The 15,062-nt window shown below is 28.7% G+C and overlaps 1 protein-coding gene across 4 annotated transcripts in view; it reads right to left on the minus strand.

Moving 5' to 3' along the window:
- Positions 1-15,062, minus strand: part of LOC107452586 (zinc finger protein 236) — a 24,412-nt gene continuing 9,350 nt past the window's right edge. For all 4 annotated transcript variants that reach the window (XM_016069090.4, XM_071179765.2, XM_087164803.1 and 1 more), the window contains exons 6-12: positions 12,948-14,623; positions 12,711-12,866; positions 7,498-7,676; positions 6,412-6,758; positions 5,055-5,251; positions 3,146-3,416; positions 1-1,109 (exon numbers count right to left, since the gene is read on the minus strand). In XM_016069090.4, coding sequence (XP_015924576.2) covers positions 124-1,109; positions 3,146-3,416; positions 5,055-5,251; positions 6,412-6,758; positions 7,498-7,676; positions 12,711-12,866; positions 12,948-14,623 — 3,812 coding nt within the window. In that variant the 3' untranslated portion in view covers positions 1-123. The remainder of the gene's footprint in view (positions 1,110-3,145; positions 3,417-5,054; positions 5,252-6,411; positions 6,759-7,497; positions 7,677-12,710; positions 12,867-12,947; positions 14,624-15,062) is intronic.

Here is a 15,062-nt window from a genome sequence, read left to right on the forward strand (position 1 = left end):
TAAGCAATATATTTTAAACTTTAATAAATAGTATAATAATTAACAGTTTTGAATACAAAAATATAGTATAGAAATATCAGATGAAAGAACCTTACAATATGAGAATAATGCTGATTTGTTACTTCAATTCTTAACTTTATGGAATTTAATTAAATGTTTCAGTAGCTGATTTTTCAATTTGAAATTAATGTCACATATCTCACAATGATAAATATTTTCAGGTTTGTTATGAGTTTTTACATGATTATTTAATTGTTTAGCAGTTTTAAACCCTTTACTACAGACATTACACACATGCACTGTTTCGGGCACTACTGGAGTTGAAGACACTTCTGAGAAACTAGAAACTGTTGGCGGATTTAAAAAAATTTCTTGACTTTTGCTCACATCAATAAATTCAGTGCTCTCTTTGGCCCCCTCTCCAACGGTCAGCACCTGAGCTTCTAGCAACTCTCCTGTCTGGACTATGTTATTAGTACCATTCTTAAGTAGACTAGTTCCTGGTATGATTAAAGTCAGATTGTCAGAATTCTGCATATCAGTTTGTTGTTGAGAAGCTATTGTAAATCCCAGTTGCTGAATAATCATATTAGGATTTATTGTAAATGTATTAGAGTTTGAAACAGGAGTATTGCCATCAATGCTAATAATCTGTTGGGTTTGATTAGAATCTGTAGATGGTTTGGGATTTATCAGTTGGGATTCACTGACTGCAGGATTCAAAGTGATATTGAAATTAAGTCCCTGAAGTTGTTGGAGTACTGAGGCATCTATTTGAAATGGTTTTGGAAGTAATGTGTTGGGATCAATGGTGGTTAACTGTACATTGGGATTGAATAAATTGGCCGGCAGTTGAAAACTATCTGAAGTAAAAGTAGGCAGTTCTGTACATGCTTCTGAAGAGAAGGCATTCACAACATCTTCTCCAAGAGTAACAAGTGTTGAACCCATGATATTATTCAGCTGCAGTTGTTCTTTTTCAGCAGTTGTATTTGTTAATTTACGTTTACGATTAGTACGATCTTTAAAATGTGAAGCCATGTGACTCTTACGATGACCAGAAGTTCTAAATGTCAACTCACAGTGAGGACACTTAAAGGGTCTAGCACCTGAAAAAATGATAACTATATAAGTAACACGTCTTGATAGTTTTACTTTTTTCAAAATTAACATTTATTACACATAAATAAATATTTATTACAATTTCTTAGAATACTTGAGCACTGTTACTTGTGAACTGCAATTACTAGTGTAATTAATGTGGTAATTTACGTTGATCACACATGTTTGAAATAACTAAGTGTTTTAACTATTTTTAATGAGAGAGAAATAAATAAACACATATGTAATATATTATGTAATGTAATAAACTGTGAAAGAAAAAAATAGTTTACAATGCAAACAAGTATTTGAAAAAAAAAATCTTCATGAATAAAAAATATTATTTTCTTTCCTTATTGGAGAAACAAAATAGAAAAGACACAAAATAAATTGACAATACAATTAAAGCTATAATCAATAATCATAAAAATAATTGTTTGGTTTTCAAATAAGGTGTTAGTTGTTATAAAGAAGAAAGTAAATAAACAAATCTATGATATTCATTTTGAAGTGTCTGCCTACTTTTTTTCACAGAGCATAAAATATAAAAAGAGTTACAAATACAGTGAAACAGCCAGCAAAGACCAACTCTATGCAGCGACCACCTCAATTTACAACCACATTTGAGAGGCATGGAATTTTTTTTCACAGTCTTTGTATTCAAGAAAACCTTTAGCAGAGACAATCAAACCTCTACTATCGAGAAGGAAAACCTCTGCACCAAATGCGGTAAAGGTCAAATAAGGAAACACAAAAAAAAAAAAAATCAAAAAATTTTTTAACAAAACAAAGAATTGATTTCATTGTAAAAACAATGGTTTTGTTGCAAAACAGCTATTAAATTGTTTTCTAATTTAATAATATATTTATAGTTGAACAGTATTTTAAAGTGGTCATGGTGAATGTTGTTTTGAGATCACCATTACACCATTCCTGCAAGAATCAACTGGATTATGTAATAATTCTCATGGGAACTACAGTTATCAATCTTTATGGTAAATTCTTTTCATCTGTTACGTGCAAAGCTTTAGTATTTTTAACTCAACAATACCAGAAATGCCAACTGCTCTGGACATGCCAAAATAATAAAAAAAACGGTAAATAACTACAAAGTAAATTTTGCAAATATTTGACTGTTTTTGCTTGTTTTTTAAAAGGTACAGCATGACATAAGTACGATAAAGTGGTGAATTATATAAGCCTACGAATTATTTAGAAATAGTGTTGGATAAAAATCTACTAAATTGAATTTATTAAACCAAGAATCACAATTGATAAACTACCACTTTAAAATATATATTTGCTGTCCGGAGCAAGTTGGCATCTCTGCAATACGCTTGCTAAATCTAAGTGATGATTGTTCCTGTCAAGTAAAGTATACAAAAGTAAAACACTCCTGCAATAGTCGTTCATGGATATTAAGGCTCCACAATTTTGTGATAAACAGCATGGTTACAGTAATGTAGTCAATACTGTGCACAAGCTGCTTTTACTTCCCAGACAAGCTCGTACCCATCAATCTGCAGATGAGTGGGCTTGAGACTGGGGATTGAACCCCAGTTCTTCACAGTCACAGTTCAGTGCCTTAATCACTGAGCTATAAGTGGTTCATAAGAATGCACCCTTTAAAAATGTACCATAAGGATGCACCCTTTTAAAATGTTCAAAAGTAAAGGTAAGCCTACTTGATCTTGCTTGTTTTTATCTTTCTTTTTTAGAATTGTCAGAAAATTAAAAATAATTGAATTAACTTTTGAAATTGTGTTTTATAACTACTTTTCTTGTTTTTTAAAAGATATTATTATCAAAAATCAGTCTGATAGATAATTAACAAATTGCTATTCGTTAGTGATCTGAAAAAAAAATATTTTAATGGTATTCATATAATTATATTAACTTTCTACCAAAAAAAGTGAAGCAACATTAGTGGTGTGAAAGGTTATGTGAACATAAGAATGGGCAACTAAAAATTTTTTTATACAAATATATTGTTGGCAAATCTCAAAAAAGTAAAGAAAAAAAAATATTAATAACAAAAAAATACCTGTATGAAGCCTCATGTGAATCTTTAGACTTCCCTTTGTAGCAAAAAGAGAATTACAGACATGGCAAGAAAAGTTTTTTTCACCCGTATGTGTTTTCTGATGGCTTATTAATGTAGACTTTACAGTAAAAGCTTTGCCACAACTCTCACAAGCATATGGTTTTTCCCCAGTGTGAATTCTTAGATGTCGAACAAGATCACTGGGCTTCTTGAAACTCTTTGGACACTGTGAACATTGATGAATTTGCTTAGGGGTATAATCCCTTCCTCCCTGAAAAAAGAAAAACTTTAATAAAAACTGAAATCAAACAGAGGTACATATAATACTGATGAATTTGTTGTAGGGAGAAAGAATAATTCAACTAGAAAATAATATGACTAACACGCGGGAGGAGCATTGGCCCTAAGAGATTTCGATGAAGAAAACTGAGCTAGATAGCCTTGGATAACAGGTTGTAATGCTGAGGAGGAAGCAAAATATAATAATCTTAAGTTCAATCCCCTTATGAACGTGTTGTGATAAGTTAGTTTTATGTTTGAGGATAATTTATAATTCATCACTTTACAAAATCAACCATTAAATATTTAAAACAGAGAATTCTCCTCTTTCCAAAAAAAAATAAATAAATAAAAAAATATTCTTAGTTGTTTTGAGATAAGGCAGGCATAACACAGGAAAATGGCTTTTACTATAAAACCTTAACTTTTACTCTTGAATGATTTGATAGCTTTAAATATATTACATTGCGAAGTATGTTGTAAAAAAGGAAATCATATTACAAATAAAAATTAATGAATAACTCTTCTATTAGTTGTTTCAAATTGTCATTAATTATTAACTCCTAACTGGAACCAATTTCAACAAAGAGCTAATTTGAAGATTTAATACTTAGTTAAAAAATGTAATTGAATTTAAAATTTCTTCCTCAGAGTTTAATGCCATTAACTAAAGAATTCAGTGATTTAGAATGCAGCAAAACAATATTTTTAAAAATTTATTCAATTAAATTGTTCACAATTATAAAAATTCTGTAACTATTTCATTGTTAATTAGTAGTTGTAAATAATTTCATTTTAAATCATTTCAAACATACTCTGTAAAGAGATTTATAAACTAATATCTATCATACAAGATTTGATTTATAACTGCATTATCTAAAAACAATAAACAAATAGCTCCCATTCAGCTTTATAAAATTTCATTACAGGAAAGTTCAATCAATCAAGTTTGTTATTTCTCAATATAATAACATTCAAAAGTCTGAATTCTGAAACAACAAAAGTGATAAGTGACTTCAATCACTTTTGAATAAATTGTAAGTTCAACATATCAAATTCATAGTATTTTAAAATAATTAATCAAAACTTATCTTTATATCAAATGACCAACAGTCATGTGAAAGATATGGTCATCACTAAATAACTTTGAGAATTAAGACTTTTAACTGAAAATTTGAACTTTTTGTATAAGTCTTACATCTGTGCAAAGTTAAACCCATAATATAATTTTAATATTGATTTGCACTGATTACAGGAATTATAGAAATCATGTGGGGAAAAAAGGAAACATCACATCAGAAAAGTAGATTAATTTTAAAAATAATAAAAAACTGGTAAAAAAAAGCAAAATTCAATGAATCCACAGAAAAGTGGCATGCCTGTATAACATTGGTTTTTAATTGATTAAGTCATCAAGATTAATTTATAGCTAAGATTGATTCATTGCTAAAGTCATCAAATCCCCAAAAAAGTAAACCTTCTGAAGGCACAGCTTATCTAAGTATAACCATCTTCCTAGAAAATGAATTAACGATAGATAAAGGTACCTATCACTGATAAAAACTATTTTAAAGTTGAAACTCATTACAAAAATGATTAAATTTCAGACTTTAAAATAAATTATACTCACTCCTCTTTTGCTTTCTTTCAGAGACTTTAAAAATATCTTTTCAACTACATCAGTATTATTGGACATTTGTACTTGAATTGTTGATTTTTCTAAGTTCTGATCAGGTGTTTCAATACTTACTCCTTCCTGTACAACTTTTTCTGGCATATTTTCAGACATTTCTTCGTGAATTCTCTCAAAGATTTCATTTATAGGTTCTATAGTCAAAATATTATACAAAATTAATGAAAATGTAATGTTCAAATATTTTTAACCATAGTAAAAAAAGTTTCACAGATTATTTATCTAAATAACTTTCTTTTTCGCTAAAAAAAGAAATTTTTTAAATAACTAAAACTCTGATGGTTAAATTTTCATGATATAAAACAGTTTGAGTAACCGACTAAGATATTTCTATGATTTAGTACAGACAATTAATGAAGTTACAAAATCAGACTAAAAATTTTATTTTTTCTGATTTAATATACTTTTCTAGTGGATTTAGAACTCAAATCTGGAAAAATATGGTTTCAATAGTTGAGTCAAGAGAGTGATCAAAAGTAGAGGTGATTAGGAAATCGCTTCTGGTACCTCTCAACTCTCACCAAACACTTTTGATCAAAATCTTGGCTCTGTGTTTCTATCATTTATTGATGTTTAGTTGGGAAAAAAAGGTTTAAAGCTTTCCCTTATTATTCCAAACTATTCCTGATATGTATAAAATAAAGAATAGTTTGGAGGAAAAAAATCAATTTAAATAATTATTTTTACAATTTAACTGATTTATGCTTTAAGAGGTTTACTCTCTCTAACATCTCAGAAGAAATTTGATGGGTCAAGTAATCCTTTTCCCTTATCCATATCAAGTTCATGAACATAAAATTTGACCCTCTTCTACGTAAGAGCTGATAAACATAGTCTCTAGAATACGGTGGACATTCAGATTTAGAAGAATAGGTATTTTACATAAAAATTAGTTGGTATCAGGGCTGGTTTTCAGGCAGAGTAGTGTTATTAATAACGTTTAGATTTTTTAAACTAATTTGAAATATTTATTACAAGATTTTTAGTTTTTTACTGCACATAGTATTAATTTATAGCCTGTGTAAATAAATAATATAATAGTTAGTAAATAAATAATATAATAGTTAATAACCACTTAATTTATTTAAGAGAGTAGTCCAAATTTTGGACCCTATAATATTAATTTTATATTTTGCATATTTCACCATATCTCAAGAACTTTTTAAGGAAATTGAAAATTTTTTCACATGTTTATAAAATTCGTTTATCCAAAGAACTGTGCAAAAAATGCCATCCATTAGAATTTATCTTTTCTATAAAATATCAAGAGTAAAAAAAAAGTAAATAAACATACCTTCCCTGATTCCTTGAATTTGATGATATTCATCCAAATGTAACTTATAACAGTCCTTTGTCATAAATTTATCAGAACAATAAGCACAATGAAAAGGATAGAGGTGTGTATCATGGGTGTTCATATGCCTCAAAAGGTTATAATTAGTAGTAAAAACAGTACTACAAATGGAGCATTTAAAATCCCGGACATGTTCATGCTTAGTTCTGATGTGCTGCTTCAAGACTCTATTGTGACTAAACATATCCCCACATATTGTACACCAAAAAGACTTCTCACCAGTATGAGAGATTATATGTTGTTTCAGATGGCTAGTTTTCTTAAATGTTTTTGGACACTGATCACACCTGAGGCAAAAAAGAAAACACAATAAGCATAACTTCAACTATTTAATTAAAAAGCAGTACATGCCTTACAATAAATTAAAACAACTTTAATCTTTCTAGATTATTCTAATTCAAATAAACTAGATTGATTAATCTACTTTAATAATCTAGAAAGAATCTTAAATCTAGAAAGATTATTTGATGTTATCTATAGTATATGTATAAACATATAGAGCAGGCTGCTGGCTTTTCGGATCATGGCTATTAAGCCTAGTAAAAAAATGACAAATAATGGAACTGGGCTTTTGAAAAACTCGATGAGGGAGGAGAGAGAGGCAAAAACAAGAAATGCTAAATTGGATGTCAGGGCAATTCTGCTATTTACAAATTTCGTATTTGATAAATTCAAAAGCACTTAAATCAGTTAAATGTGTTTGTAATCCTAACATTGATACATATTAAATACACAAAAGAAAGTTCAAGAAGGACACTGTTTAAAAAGTTAAATAATATGTTTTCAAACTATGTATAACTTCTTAACTTACATTTATTTTTAGGAGTTCTAAAAAGGTTCAAGACTTTTAGGTAATTTTTAAATTGAATTAAAGTTTATTGCTGACATTTATACGTTGATTAACAATGAAAGTACAAGAAAAATCAGAAATAATTAAACTGAAATGCATAGAATTTTTTTTAATGTTAAAATTTACTTGAATCAGAAATAATTGTAAGATTGCAATGAGATAAAAAAAAAACTCACTTGAAAGGTCTTTTAAACTTTTGCTTCTTAGGTACTTTAGATTTTATTTCTACATTTGCTGCTGGTGTCGTTTCAACTATAGTTTCTTGTTGCTGTTCTAAGATATTTGATAGATGTTCTGGTAAAAGATTTTCATTTGTTGTAGTAGATGAAACAAATTCCTCAGGTTCAGTATCAGCCTGTAGTATGGGTTTTAATTATAAATAGCATTATTAATAGCAACTAAATAATAACTTAATTGATAATTAAATAATAACTAATAATTTTTTTCTCAATTAATCAATTATTATATTATAAGCAAATAAGAATGAGTGGAAGAGGTTTATAAATGTAATGTATTCAATATGACACATTAGCTCAATTATGTAATACTTTTATTGCATTTTAGCGTGAAGCTAAAATTCCACTTTTTTGAAATATTTAAAAATGTATGCTAGTAAGTGCAGATTGTTCTGTATGACTGAAAAATTTAAGAATGGACAGTTATAGTTATACAGCTAAATATACAGTCTTCAATTGTTTAGAACATTTCAGAATGTTCTAAACAAAATATATGTTTAAAGAAAATCCATAAGATAAGTTTGTCACACAACTGAAATTTAAAGCTAATATTAAACTAATGTCTAAACATACATTTTACTACATATCTATCAAAATGGAGACTAAGTTGAATTATTTATAATAATAAAAAGAAAAGTGATGACCCCAAAAACTGCACTTATCAAGATACTTTTTCAATAAACTTTTATGAATCATATAACTGATGATAAATGCTGAGATTAAAGCTATAAAAATTCAATAAACTTTTATGAATCATATAATTGATGATAAATGCTGAGATTAAAGCTATAAAAATTGATGATAAATGGTATAATTTGGCAAATGTTGTTCTTAATAATTAGAATAGTTATAAAAAAGATAGCAAGCTCAATAATAAGTATGTGTATAAATATACAAAGATGTTTTTGTACACAATTATCTAGCTCATAGTCTCAGAAAAGAAGAACCAACACTAGTGGTGCATAACTTTTTCAAGTGAAGATAACTTGCTTAACAGGATGACCATTGAAAGGCCACATGCTCAAGTACTTAATACAGTCAAACCCCGCTATAGTGAACACAGTTTATTGTGAAATCCCGGATATAGTGAACGAAATGTTCGGTCCCGTGCCTTGCTATACACGTATAATGTTATTTTTTGTGGATACAGTGAACTAAAAAAGTGAGGAAGTTGGACATAATGAACTTTCTTCTGTCTTCGACTGAATTTTTTCTTCATTTTTTAAAAATATATTTGAAATGTCTACTTCAAAATAAATACTTATACTAATTTTTAAGACCATCCATAAGAGTGGAATGTAGCTATAAGCATTTTTTCTTGTTCGCTTCTTTTATCTCACTTTTCCATCCCTAAACAAAGACTAACCTAGGCAGATGTATGGACAAATTTTTCCCTGTATCAGCTAAAGATCACTAACTTTTTTTGTACGCAAAACTAAGAGTAATAAATTTAAAAGTAAGTTAACACATTTTTTATTACTACGCATTATTTTTCAGTCATTTTTGTATTTCATTTCTTCTGTCATTTATTTAAATAATGTATAATAAAAAGGAGTTCGGAACCATTAGTTAAAATTGCTTACGGAACGGATATAGTGAACTCCCGGTTATAATGAACAGAAATTTCGGTCCCTTGAAGGCTCAGTATAGCGGGGTTTGACTGTAGTTACAAAAATCTGTTAATTTTTAAACGAGCATCAGCATTCCAGACAATAAATTTTTTTAACAATGAACTAAGAAATAATGTACAAAATTAAATTATGCTTCTAAATATTACAATGTATTCAAAATTAAAGTATGCAAAACTAATATTTATTTCCTTCTTAACAAGAAAACGGACTTCACAAAACAAAATAAAAACATTATGGAAAATATAAAAATTTTCTTTTTTTATACATATATACACAAAAAATTAGACTAAAATTCATTTTAAAATGAATTCGATCCGTTAAAAAAAACTTAAGGTTTATAGAGAATAAAATAAAAGTAAAAATTAAATATTTGATTAAGTACATTAAATGCAAATTCAACTTAAAAAATATATATTATGAATGCAAACTTAATTTAATACAGCTTCAAGATTTTTATATTTAGTGAATTTAACAATAAGAAGTTGTATAAATGTTAAATACAAGACAGGTAATAAAAAAAAGAGAGAAAAACACCTTATATGCTATAAGGAATAAGAAACAAAATTACAAACAGTAAAAAGTTTAACATTTGCACATTTCGCTCTTTTTGAATTTTACATGTCACATATAAAAAAGAATCAGGAATTTAAAAATAAAGTGAAAATCTATAGCAATAAATGCCACAAAAGCAATTAACAAGACCTCATAGATTTACGATGAAACAAACCAGGTGTCAAAAAAAGATTTACTAAAATGTGGGGTTCAAGGATTGCATCTGGCATTAATACTGTATTAAAAATACTGGGATTTTAAAAACCATGTGGTTGTTCCGAACAATATGCGTAAAAAATAACAAAAAACCACTTAGATTTACGATGGAGTTAGGAGAATTAAAACACATCAAAAAGTGATAATTTAATTGCATAATTCAAAAGTAGTATATTGTGATGTAATTATTTTGCATTAAAAAAAATTTTATGCAATAATTTTAAAAACCATATAGAAATCCCTAGCAAAATAAAAATAAAAACACCAAAAAGTAATAAGAAAATTACATAAATTTATGATGAAATAACTGCAAATTCAATGCACTAAAAAGAATAATTCACTCAAATGTGCAATTCAAAAATTTCTGGATCATAATAGGGGGGAGTCGGGTTGCCCCGCTCACTTAAGGAGTATTGCTTATATTTCTGTATAATATTGAGTAATAATCAATATTGTTGCATGTTTCTATTGTTTTACCATCTACTTAAATAATGCAAAAAGAATAAACCAAAAAAAGAATAGTTTAACTTAAAAAAATAGAAATTTAAAAAAACATGTTCTTCAGCTCTTTTCAAAATGTGTCGGGTAGCCCCGCCCAGTTACAAAAATTATGCTTTTTGACTGTTTTTTCAGGTGTAAATGAAAGTGACCAATGTATTGACAACAGATAAACCTCATTTATCATTTTTATCACAAAATTATTTTATTTATTACATATTTATATACTTTTAGTGGATTCTATCATTTAATAACAACAATATTTGTCGTTAAAAATGCATATAACATTCAAATTTGAAGCAATAAAATAATAATCTTTGCAACCGTACATTTATCGACAAAATAAAATTGGGCGGTGATACCCGACATTCATGTGAGCAGGGCTACCCGAAATCCAATTTTTTTGTAAATTTGTAATTACTCAAACAATTTTTCACATATAAACTTCTTTCTTCGTGCAAATTAAACTTAAGACTACATACTTTAATGCTGTATGTATAGAAAAAATTATTTTTTTAGTATTAAAATGAAGTTTAATCGAAACATTCAACCAATTTTTCTTAATTTCATGACTACTGTATTCAACATATTTTCAAAACTATTGTTTACCATGTTTAAAGCTGTATAAATACTTGAAACTTTGAAAATAATCTTTTTTTAATACAACAATTAATGTCCGATGGCCCATTGACTTGAAAAAATATTCTATACATATGAAAATGACTGTGGGCGGGGGTATCCGCTGGGCGGGGCTACCCCACTCTCCCCTACTTAAAAAAACAACAGAAATACCATGTATTCATATATAGAATTGTCATGCTCTGATTTAATTACACATATATAGAAACAATAATACATAAGAAAGAAATATATAACATTGATTTTATTATTCTTTAGAAATAAGCTAAATTTTGTTACTTCAGTTTAACATGACTTCATAATGTATTCTGTGGATAAACATTAAATCTTATCTCGTTATATTTATTGAAATACAATAGTAACAATTGAGAAAAAGAAAACTTTTAGAGCAAATAATTTTTCAAAAGTTCACAATTTTTGAATAATTTTTTTGTATTATCAATTTAAAACATTAGTTTTTTAACATACATTTTAAACATAGTATCAAAAGGTTTGTCAATATTTTCCAGATATTATTCTTACAATTTTTCCTAAAAAAGTAACTGAAGCACATAAATGAGAACTCTGCTCTGAATTATTAAATAAAACTAAGTCCTTACTTTTTTCCTTCCAACATGCTTCAAGAAAATGGGAAAAATGTTTTTTTTTTTTTAAAACCTCAATGTATTTTCCCCCCCTTTTTTTAAAAAAAGTAATAAATATAACTACGATTAATCTTTTTCATTGTGTTTGGGTAGATTATAGTTTGTCCATTCCTAACTTGCCTTAAAGCATAATTTCTTAATGCTGAAAGTTTTCAGAGCTATCAGGTGTGAAAAAAGAAAATTTTTTTTTCTCTTCCTGTACCTAGACTAATTTTTTTTATGTTGATTAAGCTTGATTAAAAAAAGTTCTGATTTTAAGCTTTTATTCCTCTAAACCCATTCAATTAATTTATTTAACAAGTTAAGATTTAAGCTAAAGAGTCACAATAAAAATAAAACACATACTGTGAAAATGATATATTCAACAATTCTAAGAATTTGTCAGAATTACTGATTTTACTTGATTAATCAATGTGGAAACAATTGCTGCATTTACAATTAAAAGCAATTTAATGCTGACTTATTATTTTTTGTGACTATATAGTCTAATTCAATCTTTAATCACACTAGGAATATCTTAAATAGCATATTTTTTACTCAGTAAATATTTAATAAATTCTATCATAAAATTTCTTTCGCGTTTATTTTTTATCTTACAAAGTCATAGTTAATGCGGTTTGATAAGGAGATCTAAACATCTTCGGAACCAAAATAACTAATAGGAAAACTTTTTTCAATAAAATAATGTGACTATTTAAAAGTAAAAAGTCTCCCAATTTTCACATAGAAAGATTTAATTAAACAAGAAGAGACCATTAAAAACATGCTGATTATTCCTCACATTGATATCCACAAAAAGCAGCATACAATTTAATATTTATTTTGACACACTTAAACAGGGATGATTTTAGAATGAAAGAAATATTTATGTATTTCGAAAATCTTGTTGTTGCTGATCATTTATGATTTTTATCTCTCCAACTGAAAAACATTTTGAGTGATAAGTGCCAAAAGTTTTAAAAACACTTTTTACCTGCAAAGTCAACTGATTTCCCCCAAATTCTGTTTCAGGAATTGAGAATATTGGTGTTTGTCCAAAAACTTCTGACTGGCTCACAACTTCGATGTGCTCAATCATACCAGTATCTGGATTATACACCTCACGAGACAAATGCTGTGGCAAAATTTCCTACAATGGAAAGCAAATTATCATTGACAGTCGAATAATTAGTAATAAAAAAATAAAATAATAGATAAAAAAAAAACATACTGTTATAGTTATTTTAGTTGCGTCCTGATTAACAAAATTATCTGACACGGAAAGAACAGCTTCTTTTTCCAAACCATTTTCTGCTACTTGTTCTGTCTCATTATTTTGAACATGCGCTTGTTTTTCGACTGTACTGTTTTCAGTGGTTGAAGTGACTTTTTCAGCTTCTTCTGGATTATGAACCCCAACAACACCATCTGACATAACTGTAACAGACACTCCAGTTTCTAAGCCAAGAGCCAACTCATAGCGGTGAGTTTGCATATGCTTCTTACAATTCATGGCTGTTTTAAATGTTTTTTGACAATAAGGGCACATGTATGGTCTTTCATTGCTATGTATGCACATATGTCTTTTGAGAGAACCATTTGTGGTGAAAGCAGCATTACACACAGTGCATTGATAAGCTTTCATACCAGTGTGAATTCTCATATGGGCTTTTAAGACCCCATTTGATACAAAAGATCTTTGACATTGAGTACAAGTATAAGGTTTCTCACCAGTATGAGAACGTATGTGTTGCTTCAGATGACTTGATTTCTTAAAGCCCTTATCACACATAGAACAGCGATAGGGTCTGTCTCCCCCAAACTTATTTTTAATAAGCTCATTATACATTGCACTATTCTTTGATACAGGTTGAACTAAGCCTTCATCTGTAATGAGGATTGGTTCCTGCAATGGAACTGTAACATTGAGATCTAAAGTTTGTGGCGAAAGTTTCTTTTTAGAACGTTTTGAAACTTTATCCTTTTGGTGCGACGCCATATGGCTGTTTCGATGACCAGACGTTCGAAAGGCTTTATCACATATAGTACATGAAAATGGTTTGACACCACTATGAAGTAAAAGATGAACTTTCAAGCTCCCTGAGGTAGAAAACAATTTTTTACAATGTTCGCAGGAAAATTCTTTAGTGCCAGAATGAGTCCTAATATGAGCATTAAGAGTACTTCGTACGGCAAATGCTCGATAACACTGACCACACTTAAATGGCCTTTCATGAGTATGTATTCGAATATGCCTGACTAAGTCACTCGGTTTTTTAAATTCTTTAGTACAGTACATACATTGATACCATCTAACACCACCAACACTCCTTGTAATGTGTTTTCTCATGGTGCCAGTAGCAGTGTCTTCAACAGTCGTTATATAAGGCTTTGACTTATCTGTTTGCTCTACAGATACAAGTCCACTGTTCTCTAAGGCTTGTTGCAATATGTCTGCACTTACATTACTGTCTACAACTATTGTTTCAAAAGTATCTTTATTTATATCCTGTAGTTTTGCTTCTTTAGACAGCTCAATTAATTGTTTCACAACGGTGGATACTTCTTTTGGTGGTTCTGTGGCTGAATCACATTGATTTTTAACTGTTTCTATAGTAGGAGCTAATGCCGAGGAATGAGCTCGACTCATGTGGGCATTCAAACTTCCCAGTTTTCGGAAAACGCAAGTACACAGTTCACATTTATGGACTCCGTCGCCCGTTTCCAGAGGAAGCAAAGTATGCACTCGGCGAATATGATTTCTCAAATTGCCTTTTTGGGCAAAAGCTGCTGGGCAAAATTCACAAATAAATGGACGTTCACCAGTATGCTTTACTGAGTGTATTAACAAAGCTCCTTTTTGGTTGAAAGCTCGACTGCATATATCACATTTAAAGGGTCTTTCTCCTGTCAACCAAAATAAAAAATAGGTTATAAAATGATGCAATTATTGAATTAAACATTTATAACATGATCATAAATTTGGACTCTACTCAAATATTTCAGTATAAATAAAAAGTTGCAATAATGTTATAAATAAAATTTTACATTTATGTGCATATTGATACACATTACCCATATCTGAAAAGGGAAAATATCTTGTAAATTTTACAAAAAAATATAAATGACAAGACAACTATTGTGCAATAGCTAAACTATTTTAGAGACGTTTTAGAAAGAAAAAAAATCAACACAAAAAATACAACAACTTGAAACTATAAATTTTTTTGTAGAACTAGTATTAGAATTAAAAATTAGCAAATTTATTAAGTTTGAGGGAGTAGGTTTATGTGGTTTATAGAACTGTGCTACATAGATCTTTTACAGTAATACCGTATTATTTTCT

This window comes from Parasteatoda tepidariorum, chromosome 1 (genome assembly GCF_982258835.1).
Source record: "Parasteatoda tepidariorum strain Cologne lab strain chromosome 1, Ptep-v5.0, whole genome shotgun sequence".
NCBI classification, from domain to species: domain Eukaryota; kingdom Metazoa; phylum Arthropoda; class Arachnida; order Araneae; family Theridiidae; genus Parasteatoda; species Parasteatoda tepidariorum.